This window comes from Rhea americana, unplaced genomic scaffold, assembly GCF_003343005.1.
Source record: "Rhea americana isolate MKP2758 unplaced genomic scaffold, rheAme1 scaffold_52, whole genome shotgun sequence".
Taxonomy (NCBI): Eukaryota; Metazoa; Chordata; class Aves; order Rheiformes; family Rheidae; genus Rhea; species Rhea americana.
Genome location: NW_028186668.1, coordinates 1718047 through 1732258, shown reverse-complemented (window position 1 = coordinate 1732258; position 14212 = coordinate 1718047). Strand labels below are relative to the sequence as shown.

General features: G+C 36.0%; 1 protein-coding gene across 1 annotated transcript in view; it reads left to right on the top strand.

The window, feature by feature from the left end:
* CDH12 (cadherin 12) overlaps positions 1 to 14212 on the top strand; it is a 157644-nt gene that overhangs the window by 21550 nt on the left and 121882 nt on the right. Inside the window, exon 2 of the mRNA XM_085318116.1 lies at positions 12278 to 12572. Coding sequence (XP_085174242.1) covers positions 12278 to 12572 — 295 coding nt within the window. The remainder of the gene's footprint in view (positions 1 to 12277; positions 12573 to 14212) is intronic.

Sequence of the window (14212 nt, the reverse complement as noted above, 5' to 3'; positions counted from 1 at the left end):
CACTCAGCAGCGTTTGTGTTCCTCTTTCTATAGTAGCTCTTGCTTAATCTCATTCCCTTTTTCTTCATTGAACCTAGTTATTTTCAGATCACAAAATTTCATAAGTCGCCAACTTAATACAGGGAAATTAAAACTTCAGAAGATACTCTATTCCACTTCTAAAATTCTGTGCCCGTAAGTGTCTTAAAATTGTCTCTTGTGTGTGTGTTAATATTTTTATCTCCATGATAAAAGCTAAAATGATTTTTTTTTCCTGCTTAGAAAAGAGAAATGGTCAAATAGTCTATGATAGTATGCCTTGTCGYGGTGATAGACAGGCTGAGGCAAAATCATTCTACTCTGTCATTCTGTACCTGGTCTAATGTGTCATTATCCAACCAGACACCTTAAGTGACAGCGCTTTACAACAAGTGTGATTTACATAACAAGTTTGTTGTATTTAACATAACATTAAAATTAAATACATGTGGAAGTGAGGCTTCATATCCATTTGCTTGTCAGTCAGTGAATGAAAAGGCTTACAAATAAAGAAGAAAAAATGTATTAAGGGGAAGATCAAAAGGAAGAAAGCTTAATCAACACCAACAGGATTTAAAAGGTCTTTGCTCCAAAACCACTCAAAAGCAAAGTGGAATTTAACAGCATACTGAAATAAATAAAAAATGAAACAGTGGAAGATTTATTTGCTACTTAAAGTCTCAATCAATGTCAAATTACACATAAGCTTTTATAATCGGTTTAGATTCTCTGACCTCTCCAAATGCAATGGACTTAAACCGAGACTCTTTCAATGTCTGTTGCCAGCAGTGTGTTTACTGAAAAAGTAGGAGACTTTGTAACACTAGTCTTTCTTTTCATGTTCTAATCACAGGAACCCGATCTTTTTAATTTAATGCAGAGTTCCTGTTAAGACTAGTACAGGTTGTGTATTTATCGGTGAATTTTTTGAAAAAAATTTTTTTGAAGAGCCCTCTCTGGAATATACACACATGAAAAGCATAGGTAGGAAAGATCACTGGGTAATGCGACAGGGGTCTGTATGGTGACCCATGTCCTTTCCTGTCTCTACACAGCAGAGAGAATTGTGCCTTCTTAAAGTAGGGTAAAACTCGTTTAGGSAGTCTTGCCGAGTGCATGCTTTTAGGTGCCATACTGTGCCTCTGGCTGTCAGCAGAAGCTGCCTCTGGATATTTTGCAGAGCTGAGTCCGGGAGCCTGAGTCAGGCTTTGCATTCACTTTGTATGTGACTAGTGGCACTATTTCATTTGAACAGCTGCAACTAATGTCTAGTCACAGTTTTCAGTATTGGGGACTGCTTAATGTCAGGAGATAATTGTCTTAATGACTACTGTGCCTTTCGACGTTCATGAACACTTAGCTGGAGATACATTTATTCTCCTAGGTCCTGCTGTGGTATGGAAGCAGCTACTGCTCCCTAGCTCCTCATCACTGTTTCTCACACAGGTTACTGCCTCCTCAGAAGAGCAACTCCAGCAGGAAATTTGAGTTTTTTTCTAATTATTTTCAGAAGAGGCAGGTTAACAGGGGCCCCAACTATTTAACTGCTTAAACTATATGGAGCATTCTGATAGAAGGAGGTTTGAGGGAATTCAGACAAATACCTCCAGCAAATTAGGGTGGAAAAAATAAACTCTACTGAGGAAAGGTGTGAGCAGTGATCTCTTCCAAAAGCAGATGTCATTCTGTGGTCCTGCTGTTTGCCATGGTGGCAGTTGTCAGGCGGCTTTCTTTTTGCTTAGCACTTCAGAAGCAGAATATCTTTAAGGATGGAGACTCCACAGCCTCTCTGGGTAACCGGTTCCACTGTTGCTGTGAGGCTTTTGTGAGTGCACCCTCACAGTAAAGAAATGTTTTATAGTGTTCAAGTGAAATTTCTTGTGTTTCAATTTGTGCTCATTGCCTCTTGTCCTATCACTGGGCATCACTGAGGGGAGTCTGGCTCCATCCTGCTTATGCCCTCCCGTTAGATATTTATACACGTTGATAAGATCCCCTTGAGCCTTCTCTTCTCTAGGCTGTAGTCCCAGCTCTTTCAGTCTGTCCTCACATGACAGATGCTCTGGTTCCTTAATTATTTTAGCAGTTCTTCTCTAGACTCACTTCACTAAATTAATGCCTTTCTTGTACTGGGGAGCCCAGCCCTGGACACAGCCCTCCCGATGTGGACTCACCGGGGCTGAGTAGAAGGGAAGGATTGCCTGCTCTTAAGCTGCTCAGCCCCCAACTTGTACTGATGCATGCGGCTATTACACCTGAGGTGCAGGACTTGGCACTTCTTTTTGTTGTCCTTCATGAGGTTCCTCTCTGCCCATTTCTCCAGCCTGGCTGAACAGCAGTGCAGCCCTCTGATGTATAAGTCACTCCTCCCAGTTTTGTATTGTCTGCAAGCTTACCGAAAGCACATTTAATCCTCGTATACAAGTCATTAAAGATGATGTTAAATGGTGTTGGTGCTAGTATGAGCTCCTGATGGTCACCATCAGTGACTGGCCTCCAGCTAGATTTCGTAGCACTGATTGTAACCCTCAGAGCCTGGTACTTCAGCTAGTTTTCAGTCCCCTTCACTGACCACTTATATAGCCTGTTCTTCATCAGCTTGTCTATGAGGATGTTATGGGATGTTATGGGTGCCAAAAGCCTTCCTAAAGTCAAATCTGCATAAAGCCCAGGTAGTCAACGTATATGGATTTTGTGCCCTGTAGCTTAAAATACCTATACAGTAAAATTCTACAGAAAATGGGTCACCTTCACACATCCTTAGGAAAAAAAAAACAGACTTTGTCATTCACTTTATAAGCATCTCATTTAAAATTAAAACATCTCACCTTGGCAATAACTTAATTTCAGTGACACCTTGCAATACAGCATTCCTGTTTGTTCTGAACTTTTTCAACAGTGATTCTCTCTTTTCTTCATAAATATGATCAGGTAGCCATTAGAAATTATAAACTCTGCTCTAATGAATGTCTTTCAGGTTTTATTATAGAGATGGCATGTTTCATGCGAGAACTGCCTAAGTAACTGCTGTCTATTTTTATGATATTTATTCATACAGCATAAATTATATTTTCATACATTGATCTTTTATACATGTTACAGCAAGAGTACAGCAGGGAACATAATGCAAAATAATATATTACTGTCAGTATGTGGCATCCCGAGAGAGGTAGGTCTTTTTGATATCCTTAAAGTGATTTCTCTTCCAAAAAGAAAATACTACAAATGTGTACTACCTAAAAAGTGCACCACAACTCTGCATTTGCCATTTTAATTAATTTTAGTTATGCCACTGGGTGTTTTGCAAGTCTTACATGATTAAGCAGCAAGAATGGGGAATTTTGGTTTTAATACTGTATTTTCTTCATTTAATTTGTAGAATGAAGAAATAAGTATTGCCTTGAAAAGAAATAGTATTATCTGCTGCTTAAAGCTGTGATGGTTTTCCCTCAGTCCCCTGTTCCGTACACTATCTCTTCCCCTGTTTCTCAGTTTCATGCATGAGCATTATGCTCCTGCATGGCCAGCTGAATTCCAGTCAGGCGTAGTACAGAGGGAATGCCAGTACTTTTGCAGGTGCAAATCGAACCAGCTCCACTGGTGTCAACTGAAATGCATTCATTTATAACAGATGATGTCTTGCGTAGACTCTTTCCAACCAGAAGATGGTTTACAATGAATTTCAGGCTCAAAACAATGAAACGTAGGAAGGAGACCCCATTCATGCCTAAGGATATGTGGCACAACCTCACCTGTCCCATCTCGTGCATTAAGGTTTTAGAACTGGGGGAGTTTCAGATTCAAATCCCTGATCTGTTTGTATTAGATGTTTTGAAAAATTTCTACTGAGCTCTCATCAGTAGCTACACACTTCATAGTAGCTGATACTTCTTAAGCATGGTCTACAAAATTGCACTGCAGAAATCAGAAATTGAAATATGTTATACTTCCTCAAATTTGAGCTTATGTTACTGTCTAATGGACAACACTGGAATTTGTTGCTGGAAGCTGTAATTATGTCGTTATTTTGCTATGGTAGTATCTGGAGGCTTCAGCAGATTCATGGTCTCATCAGCTGTCCCCAATCTGCAGAACAGAGGTGCTTCATAGCACATCCCACCTCTCCAAGGAGGAGCAAAAGTAAGTCCAACATGACCTGCTGTCTAGGTGAAAAAGTCTGGAAAAAAATGTTATATCTACTGCCTAATATAGTTTTACTGGCAAAAATTTCTATTGAAGACATATGTAGTTCATAAAATAATATCCTATTGGTTTATTTTACATAATTTAGTGAATAGTACAGTGATTCTGGCTGGGAGTAAACACTTACCCTGGCATATACTGTATCTTCAGTAGTGAGTTCTACCAGTCCAGCTGTATTCTCAGAGACTGAGTTTTAAGAAAGAGAGGGAAGCATAACTGGCTATCTGACTACAAAAGCACTTGCTTTTAAGTTAGCGTATATGCAGACTAATTTACAATACTCCTGTTACTAGACTTTTCCTAGAAGTACACTTACTGATTAGCTAGGCAATGCTAAAAAGTTCAGAAAGCACTAAAAAAAATAATTTAATAGATCGTAGTAAATTAATACCTTAACATAGTGCTTAAAAACTGTATGCTTTAAGCTCATTTCAGGATTTATAGATTTTTTGAAATACTAGAATTGTTAAAAATCATGGCAATTGTTTCAGATACTCCACAGGCAGAGATTTGAGCAACATGAAGAAATCTCAAAATTATTATTTATTATTTCTCCTAAATGGAATTCAACACAATCATTCACTTCAACCAGCTAATACATACAAGTAGCACATTGTAATATGGAGTTATATTAGTTCAGTAAGAACAATGTAACACAAAAATGACTGTTTATGTTACCTTCTTACATTAATGCTTAAGAGAGAAGAGGAGGACGTTATTTCTATATGCATCTACTTCAATTGAAATAATGAGGTAAAAATCATCATCAATATATACAACTTGTAATCTGTATAATTGCTTGTATTATATGAGATATTATCACTGGATTTTTAATATTTAGATATTTTACTCTAGTAGAATCTTTTAAATTTAGCAATATAGTTTTTCCATCTGTGGACTCTTGAGTTTCATTTGAAAAGAAAGAAAATACTTCTTTTTAGAAGTGCTATTGCATGTGTTATTGTTGCATGCAACAAAATTACTCTTGCAGAGCAGAATAGAAAAATAACAGTTCTTGAGCCCTTGACTCAATGATGCTGAGAGGGATGAAGGTTCATTTGAACTGACCTGGTCAGGTACTGTTTTTATTCTTCTCTAATGAGTTGTTTGCCATCAATATTACTAACTGGCAACTGCACTCATTATAGAAAAAGTCTGGTCTGAATTAATATGCTTAAACTAAATCCCTGTGGCAGAAGGAGATAATGCTTTTATTTAATTGGATAATCAGTAGTGTAATTTAAATAAAGCTCAGCTTTATTTGTCAAACAGAAATCATTAGAAAAGGGGTAGAAAATCTTTTTATTTAATTCCTCTCAAATAAGAAAGTATTCTAACCTAAATCAGACAGTTTGCAAAAGGTACTTCAAAACATAGAACAATGTTATTTATTATTATTTTTATAAAAATTAGACAGAAGAATGGCAATTCTTAGAAGTAGTTATTTCACAAAACGTAGGAAATGAAGCTATATCAGTATGTCCTTAAGACAATTAGCCACGGCAATGAGACAGCTTGGTAGTTCAAATAATTATTTTTTTATCCTTGAAATATTTTAATTGGAATATTTAATTACAATTTAAAATTGTCATAGGGCTAAGAAAGCCTATTAACGGATGAGGATCTGTCATGAAAGAGTTGTATAAATTTAGTATAAAGACATCCTTTCCTATTGGAATTAGCTTTCAATCTTAAACAAAACCAGCTTTCCCTAATATTTCTTAAAAGCCATTATTATTTTCATTTTTCTTCATTTTTATTTTATTCTGTCATTTTAGTTGATGTTTCTTACCATATAGGTATTCTTCAGATTGGTTCATCTGCTCTATTTTATAGTAATTTCCTAACTCCTTCCAATGCAAGCTTTTCGGATGAGATCTTGTCTGATTAATGCACATTAACTGAGTATTCCGAAGATACCCCGAGTTACCCACATTCTAGGATCAAGAAACATTCACACAGACCGTGCTATGAGCAGATTTCCCTTTTTCTATAAATGTCTGCTGGAGCCTGTGTGTGTGCAGGTATGGTGGAGAGAGGAGGAAAGAAAAAAATATTGGAATCTTATTAGTGACAATCATGTTGTTATCATTTTACTAGACTGTTACCTGAATTGAAATCTATGATGCCACCACCGTTGATCTGGAGAAAGAACTACAATTTGTTTATATTTCTAAAGGGAAGAGTAAATTGCAGTTTGTATAAAAACAGTAACTGAGAATCCAGTTACCCATTTTTAAATGAAACTGTGTAGCTGCGTTGGCTGTACTGTTCTTGCTAATAAAAAAATAGCTATCAAATAAGTATCTTATAAAAGGATGAGGTTCCAAGCAGAAAATCTTCTTAGGTGGTTGGTATCAAGGGTTTCTGTAGGCTTCTATTTTCCTTCTCTGTAGCAGCCATCCCTATTTTGCCACATAGACCCTTGCAGGGCAGGATTGCTATCATAGAACTATTTGCATCTCTGGTTTCCATATAACAATGACCTCTTTTCCTTTCTTCAGGCCATCATTCCGTGCTTTCATTCTTAGTTGATGTGAAGACAGATTATCTTGAATTCTTGAGCAGTTTTCATTGAACATCTTATTCAAGAAAAGGGGGAAGAAAAAGAGACAGTGACTACAGAGCAACTGTAAAAACTTAGAAGTAGATATAGGCAGAGGGAAAATGGAATAAGGTCCTAAAATATATTACGTAGTGAAAAATGATATAAAGATGTAGATATTGAATGGATAACTAGGACTATTGTGCATGTGAGGAGCATTTAGCAATGTTTTGCAGTCCAGATATACACCGCAGTGTAGTGTTGGAATTGATCGACTAGTGATAAACAAACTGAACAATGAATTTCTTTTTTGGTCTATGAATTTGGCAATAGAACAAAACCTAGAATCTCAGAGTTACTAGGTGAATACATCAATTTAGGGATATTAAATGGTTCTTGACTTTAAAAAACTTTTTTATTTCCTTCCCTTTTCTTTCTCTCCCTCCGTATTTCTAGTTTGTATATAGACTGATAATTCAGAAAATTGACCAATGAATTCCTAAAACAATTTTCTGGCATCTGTGTTACTGTCAAATGAATATCACAGCAATTTTAGTGAGTGTCATGGTCCTTATTCCTGCATAACCTGTAAGAGTATAGTGATCATTTTAAGTTTAAAATGTCTTGCAATTTATTAAGTTTCTGTTGCTTCTGCTTTCTTTGCCTCTGACTGTGAATTTACAAAGCATTTTGACTTTCCAAATCATCGTGTGTTACTGCAAGTTATTGAAGTGCTTCAAAAGAAGATGTCCAATTGAAGATCAAATGCTTAGGATACTGAGGAACAGCTCAGTACTGAAGAACAAATACTTCTGACCCATACTGCTGCCCACTGAATTTAGCTCAGAGTGTACAGCAGTTCTTAAAGTACACTGAGCTAATGCTTTTTTGATCTTTAATGTTTTCAGATGTAATGTAAAATCATCTGCACATGTGTATGAATTCTTGAAGTGACACTGAATTAATAACACTGAGTTATTGAAGCAGTAAGGTTTTAATTCAGTGAAGTACCTACTTGTTTTAAGATGGTGATAAAGTCTGCCTCTAGAAAATATTTAGTCATGTATTTGTTTCATTGACTTCAGGTAGCTGTCAGGATGTACTTAACTCATTATTAGCAATCAATAAAAGTTATTAGACTCCACTGGATGACACCTTCATGTTTTCAAGCTCCTGAGACAAGGTCCTTCTGTCTGCTTCTGTGATGTGGGAGCACCTTTGCTCTTTTAAAGTTCATCTCTACTGTAGTCCTCTGTCCTTTAGAAATGTACAACTATTTTCTGAAAAAGGTGGAAAAAATAGGTCTAGAAGGTATAAAGCTGTAAGTCACAAAAGGAGATCTTAGGCCAAAATGCAACTATTATAGCCCCATGAACTCATACCACTGTCGTTTTTTATACTTCAGCACATGCAAGATACAATCAAGGATGGCTATTCCTGAAATAGCAAGTGTTACATGCCACCCCATATAGTTCTGAATCTCCTAAAGTGGATGCTCTTTCTGTGTTATGATAGATCCATTTATTTATTGAGAAAATATCTGAAAATTTCCTTCATTGTTTTGGTTTTGAAAATATCCTACTAAAATATCCTTTTTTTATAATATGCTACTATTTTTTGGAAATAACTTCAGAAGAATGTGACTTCCTATCATATTAATTCCAGGAGTAACATCATAAACCTGTAACATTAACAATTTTAAGACTTTACCAGATGAAATAAGGTGTCTTTATTTCAAACTGTAGAAGGAAGGAAGAAAGGAGAGGAATAGCTGTGGCAAGTCATAACATTTTTTGCTAAAATATGAAAAATTATGCTTCTTGCTAGAGATTAGACATAACTGCCTGAAAAAATGAATAAACTATTTCTCCTAGATGTACTTATAGCTAGTAACCAACATTTTCATCACCACTGAAGAAAACTAACTTTCAGCTAGCTATAGGCTAAAGCAGAATGATAGATCACATGGACTAGTAGACTGACTCAGTCTGGCAAATCACATATTGGATATGATTTAAGGATACCATAAATATTTCTATGTAGATTTACTCAATGTATTTCACAATAATCTTCAGGTTGTTTAATAATATTTGATTTCCTTTGCTATATATTCTATTGCTTGCAAACATGAGCAAGACCTATGGAATGATATATTATGATAAATGGTAGACTATTAAGTTATCTTTATAAATCATTATCTTTATTTTCCATCACAGCAAAATATTCATAATTTCTGCACAGAGTTCTACATTTGGGGCAGATTTGCCCAAAGATATGAAACTAAATATTGGCTCTGTGTTACTGAGGTGGCAAGAGTAACAAAACAGACGTGAGCAATGCTAGAAATGAATCTTTCACATTTTCAAAGCTTTGTGGCTTTCTTAATATACAGGTCTTACGGAGGAAACATAATAGTAGGAACAATCAGTATGAATACAAGCACACTGTAACAGTAAATTCATGTAATTTTGAAATGTAAATATGTTGGGTTTTTCAGTTAAGACTTGGGCATTTGTTCTCTTGCTGTTTTGCTCCAGTAGCAGAAAAGTAAGAATCAGAAAAGAAATAAAAGCAACAAGTGAAAAAGTAATACAAGAACAAAACTTCTCCTGGATATAATGGTAGAAAAAGTGTTTTTTTCTGAAATTTTATTCGGACTTTTCAGCATACACAAAAAATGTTTTTTCTTCTTTCAGTATAACTTGTAACATAAATCAGAGGCACACTAGCAAGCACTTATTCTGTAGCCTAAACTGCTTTCTAGAAAGCTTTAAACATTGAAAGTGAAGATTAGTTTCTAGTGTTGTGTAGCTCCAGCCAAAGCTAGTCGTCTCTTTCGGTTCTGGCATCCAAATTTCAATATTTTGTGCTTTTTATTGCTGGAGAATTTAGTTCACTTTAAATTAAAGTAATCAGCTATTTCAATACAGTAATTAGACACTTTGTGATGTTGAATTGCCCAGCAATTTGCATGGCTCAACGTGGATTACAGATAAGTATACATTTTCCCATTGTCCAGCAATGGCATCTGAGGAGTCCGTAACACAACTGACAGATTAGCATGATTTGGTGGAATAAATACAATGTGTCAGGTCTCAGCTAATACAAGGACAACTCAGCTTAAATCTGAAATGGCTCCTAAGTTATACCGGCTGAGTGGTACTTGTGATCACAGTAAACACATCTATAATTGTAGAATTGTTAATGCTGCCAATTATAAGACTTTTTTGCTCCAGTGCATTTGCAACAACTATACTTGTGCTTGTCTTTATATTCAGTTTCTTTTCACTCTTCCTTTCCCTTAGGAGCCCTTGTTTTGCTTTTTCCTTGATATATTTTTCCTTTTTTTTCTCCTGACTGTGGGAAACAACTATAATTATTTCTCTATAGTAAAAGTCAAACTCTTGGCTACCATATGTGATGCAGCCTGATTTGTTACTAGTTGAACATAAACTCTTCATTTGGCAATCCGAAAGACACTCAACCATCTCAGCTTTAGTGCCAAGCTTGATGACAGGAGATGAGAACAGATATTCTTGGCATTCTTCCCTGTTGACAAATTCCTGCTTAGATACTACAGTCTTTTGCTCTGTGGTATTTGTATTTCCAGGAGAATGGAACAAGGTGGACTCCACAATAATGCCCAAACACATCCTGTTTAACAAAGTAATGCACGTAAGAAGATGGTACAGTTCCCTCCGTAGAACTGTATTTTTCTTCAGGGTTTCCCATCATTGTTTTTATTTCTATTTTTTTCACTCTATGTGTGTCTTTAAGCCTACATATGATAGTAGAGATAAAATGCAAAGCTTTAACTGACCAAGCTATAATGGAACAGCAGGATGCTTGTGAGCCACTTAAGTTAAAATGATGAGGAAGAAAGAGACATTAATTATCTCAGGCTCCATTAGCTTTTCATTTCACAAGCAAGGAATATTTAACTCCCAAGGAGGAGAAGAATTAACTGCCTTTGAATCTTTCCACAGTGAACCAGTGCTCAAGAAGAAAAGTCCTTTACTTCAAACTGATGAGAGGATTTAAATCCCATGTAGGGGGCAACTAGATGAGAGATCAGACATCCTTGTATATTCACTGAGCAGGAAGGATGAGCTGAAAAAATAGACAGAGAAGAGATTGTGCTCATGTTCTGTCTGTCCCACAAACCATGACCTCCTCCACAGTCACAAGGACCGATTTTCAATTTCAAGGCAATAGCTATAAATGTTAATAATCGCCTTTACCTCTTTCTCTGTAGCTTAGCTTCTTGCCCCATTACCAAAACCATTTAGTTTCTCAGTAATTCATTTTCTGCATAATCTTCTGTCATGTCCCATGTTTCCTCTGTTGCGTTTCACCTTGGGTAGTACATCATGTAAACAAAGTCCGTATCCACAATCTCTTTACTATACTGCTTAAGAGAATTCACTCCTGAAAATTCCATTCCATCCCGTGTCCATTACAGTAGCTCTCTTTAGTCCTTGTTACATGGGACAAGCAGGGGAGTATCTTAAAACCTGTTTCAGCATCAGTGGTGTAACCTTGAGTATCTATTCAAAACTTTTAGTTGTGTTTAAAGGATGAGCATGAATCAAGTAAAGGCATCTAATAAAGAAGTTCGTCGTACTGTATTTCCATTTTGATAATTCCTGCATTCAAAATAGTGTTTAAGGCCACATTATAATAGCTATTGATCAGTCAGATGACAAAATCCTCCACAATCTTTGTATTCTAGTATTTTATCAAATTAAAAATAAGAGATTTCATATACTAATAAACTAAAAAAGGTGTATATGGATATTTGAGGCAGAAATGATTGTGTGAGAACTGACTCATTTTTCATTATTTCTCCAATGAGCAAGAGAACCCTTGTGCTTCACCCTTCTGTCTTGTGAGTATCTCAGAAGGGAGAGAAATAAATGGTGAAATATTTAGGGAGATAAGGTGGTATTTCTTAGTTCTGCTTAGTGCTTCCAATTAAGGAGGAGTATATTGTCTTTAATCTTGAGTTTAGGATTTCAGCAAACTCATGAGTGTGGAATGAGAATTAAATATTTCCCCTGAATTTTTGTGAAAGTCAAATGCATGTTAAGGCTTTTGAGACCCCCCATGTGAGCTCTTTCTTTTTTGTTTTTCCTGTCTTTGGTCTTAATTTTCAATTTGTGACAAATTTGAAGCCCTACTTCCTTGCAGTCTTACTAGTGAACAGTGTTCATGAGTGAAAGTAGATAGAATTTTGAAATGCACTCTATCCTAGCTATTAGATGGAGGTAAATAAATATATTTAATATATTGCAAATATTGTATATATTTATTTTATTTATTAATATAAAAATAATTACCATACTATTCACGTTTTTCTTGCCTTAAATATCAATTAAGGGCTTATAAAATTGTTTCCTCTAATCAGTTACATTATATATAAGAAAAAAAAATAAAAGTATATGCCTTCCAGCATAGAAAAGACTGGATTAAGATAACYGTTTTCCTCCCTTTTCTCTTTTTTTTCTCAAGCTTCATTCTGACTTGGACAAGGGAGTGGGCACTGTTAAATACACCCTTTCAGGAGATGGTGCAGGCACAGTTTTTACTATTGATGAGACCACAGGCGACATTCATGCTATAAGGAGCCTAGATCGAGAAGAAAAACCTTTCTACACACTCCGGGCGCAGGCTGTGGACGTTGACACCAAGAAACCACTGGAACCTGAATCCGAGTTCATCATCAAGGTGCAGGACATTAATGATAATGAGCCAAAGTTCCTAGATGGGCCTTATGTTGCCAGTGTTCCAGAAATGTCTCCAGTGGGTGAGTAAGGAGCTTTAAACACTTGCTAACTAATTRTATACTACTTAATTGTCTTTATATGTGTTTCCTGCTGAGGAAAGAAAGCTGAAATGAAAACATAACTTCTAAAATTTATTATTAGAAATGTCTCASTTGGTCTTTAGAAATACACAGACTACGGTTGTATTTTAGCTTCGTTTTCATATTTAGAAACTCATTTTTCCTGAAAGAAATGAGTCTGTGAAGATAGAAGATAAAAAAAAGGGATGTTCAAGAGCAATACCCTGGGGTTTAGGGATTGTGTACACTCCAAGCTGCTATTTTGTGTGATGAAGTGTATTCTCCTCTCTTCTTAGTTCAAGTTAACTGTTTGCTATGGAAAATTAGGTGGTTCAGTAACATTATACCATTTACTGTTCCTGTCTATGCTGCTTTTAAACTCCTGTAACACTTGTCCGATCCCCTAATTATGAAGTAGGGGAAGATTCTTTATTCAAGTCCTGCCATAGTGTTGGTGACAAAAGTAATGATTTCCCTCACTTGATTCTTCACAATTCAAGAATTAAAGACAARCAGAGAAGTTCAACAAGAATTGTCTGAGGTCTAGAAAACCTATATTCGAGAAAATACTGAGTGTTTTGCATCCTCAAGTCAAAAGAAGAGATGACTGAATGGAAACATGATAGGTTTTYGAATATACGAATGCTAAGGTACAGAGGASAGAATGTTTTTCTCTCTAAAGAAAAGTAGACTATAGTAAGGATAGTGAAGCAYTGGAATAGGTTTTRGATTGAGCAGTTTTCACAACATGATAARCATTTGTCAGGAGAGATGTAAATAACATTGATCCTGCTTTGGAGCAGGAGACTAGACTAAATGTGCCCTTCAGGTCTCCTCCTGATCAGTGATTCTCTTATGGTCCTAAGCAGTGCGTTTGCAACACAAACATGCCACTTGTGTCCTGCTGCCAGATGACACTTCAGGCTCTCTATTAGCAGCGGAAATTAATCCCGTTCTGGGCTGGGAGGCCTCTAACTTACAAATGCTAGGTTCTACTTACTGCCATTCTCTCCAAAGCTATCTTTCCCTAGTATTCTCACAAGTCAGTACCAGTATGTCATGTAATTCTCCCTATCATTACTAGCAATTACAAAAGTTTTCTAGATCTGAAATGTACAGAGGATCTCTATTAGCCTTGCAGCTATGCAGCTTAGGTAATGAAGTTTTGAAAGACAATCCAGGGGGCCACTAGTTGTCTACACAAGTTACTACATGGAACTAACGGGGCAATATTTTAAATTTTGTAATAAAGATGTGATAAAATGTGATTTGAGTAGATAAGTAGAGATGACATGCTGACATCATACACATGTAGAGATGAATTCATTATTGTCATCTATAGAGATGCATCTATAGAATATTTTGCATCATGCATCAATTTATTCTCCTTTGGAAAGCCAACAGTAGACMTCATGGCAAAAAGGTATCCTCTTGATCTGCACGTTATCCAGTCACATGCTCAACCTATAGAAAAGATATTCATGCCATTTTTTTTCCTCTGTAAGAAAAATTAAAAACTGAGGAAAACTGGTCAAGAAAGTCTTTCAATGGGAGGGATATAGTGCTCTAAATAGAGACCTAAACTCCAATTARTGGTTACT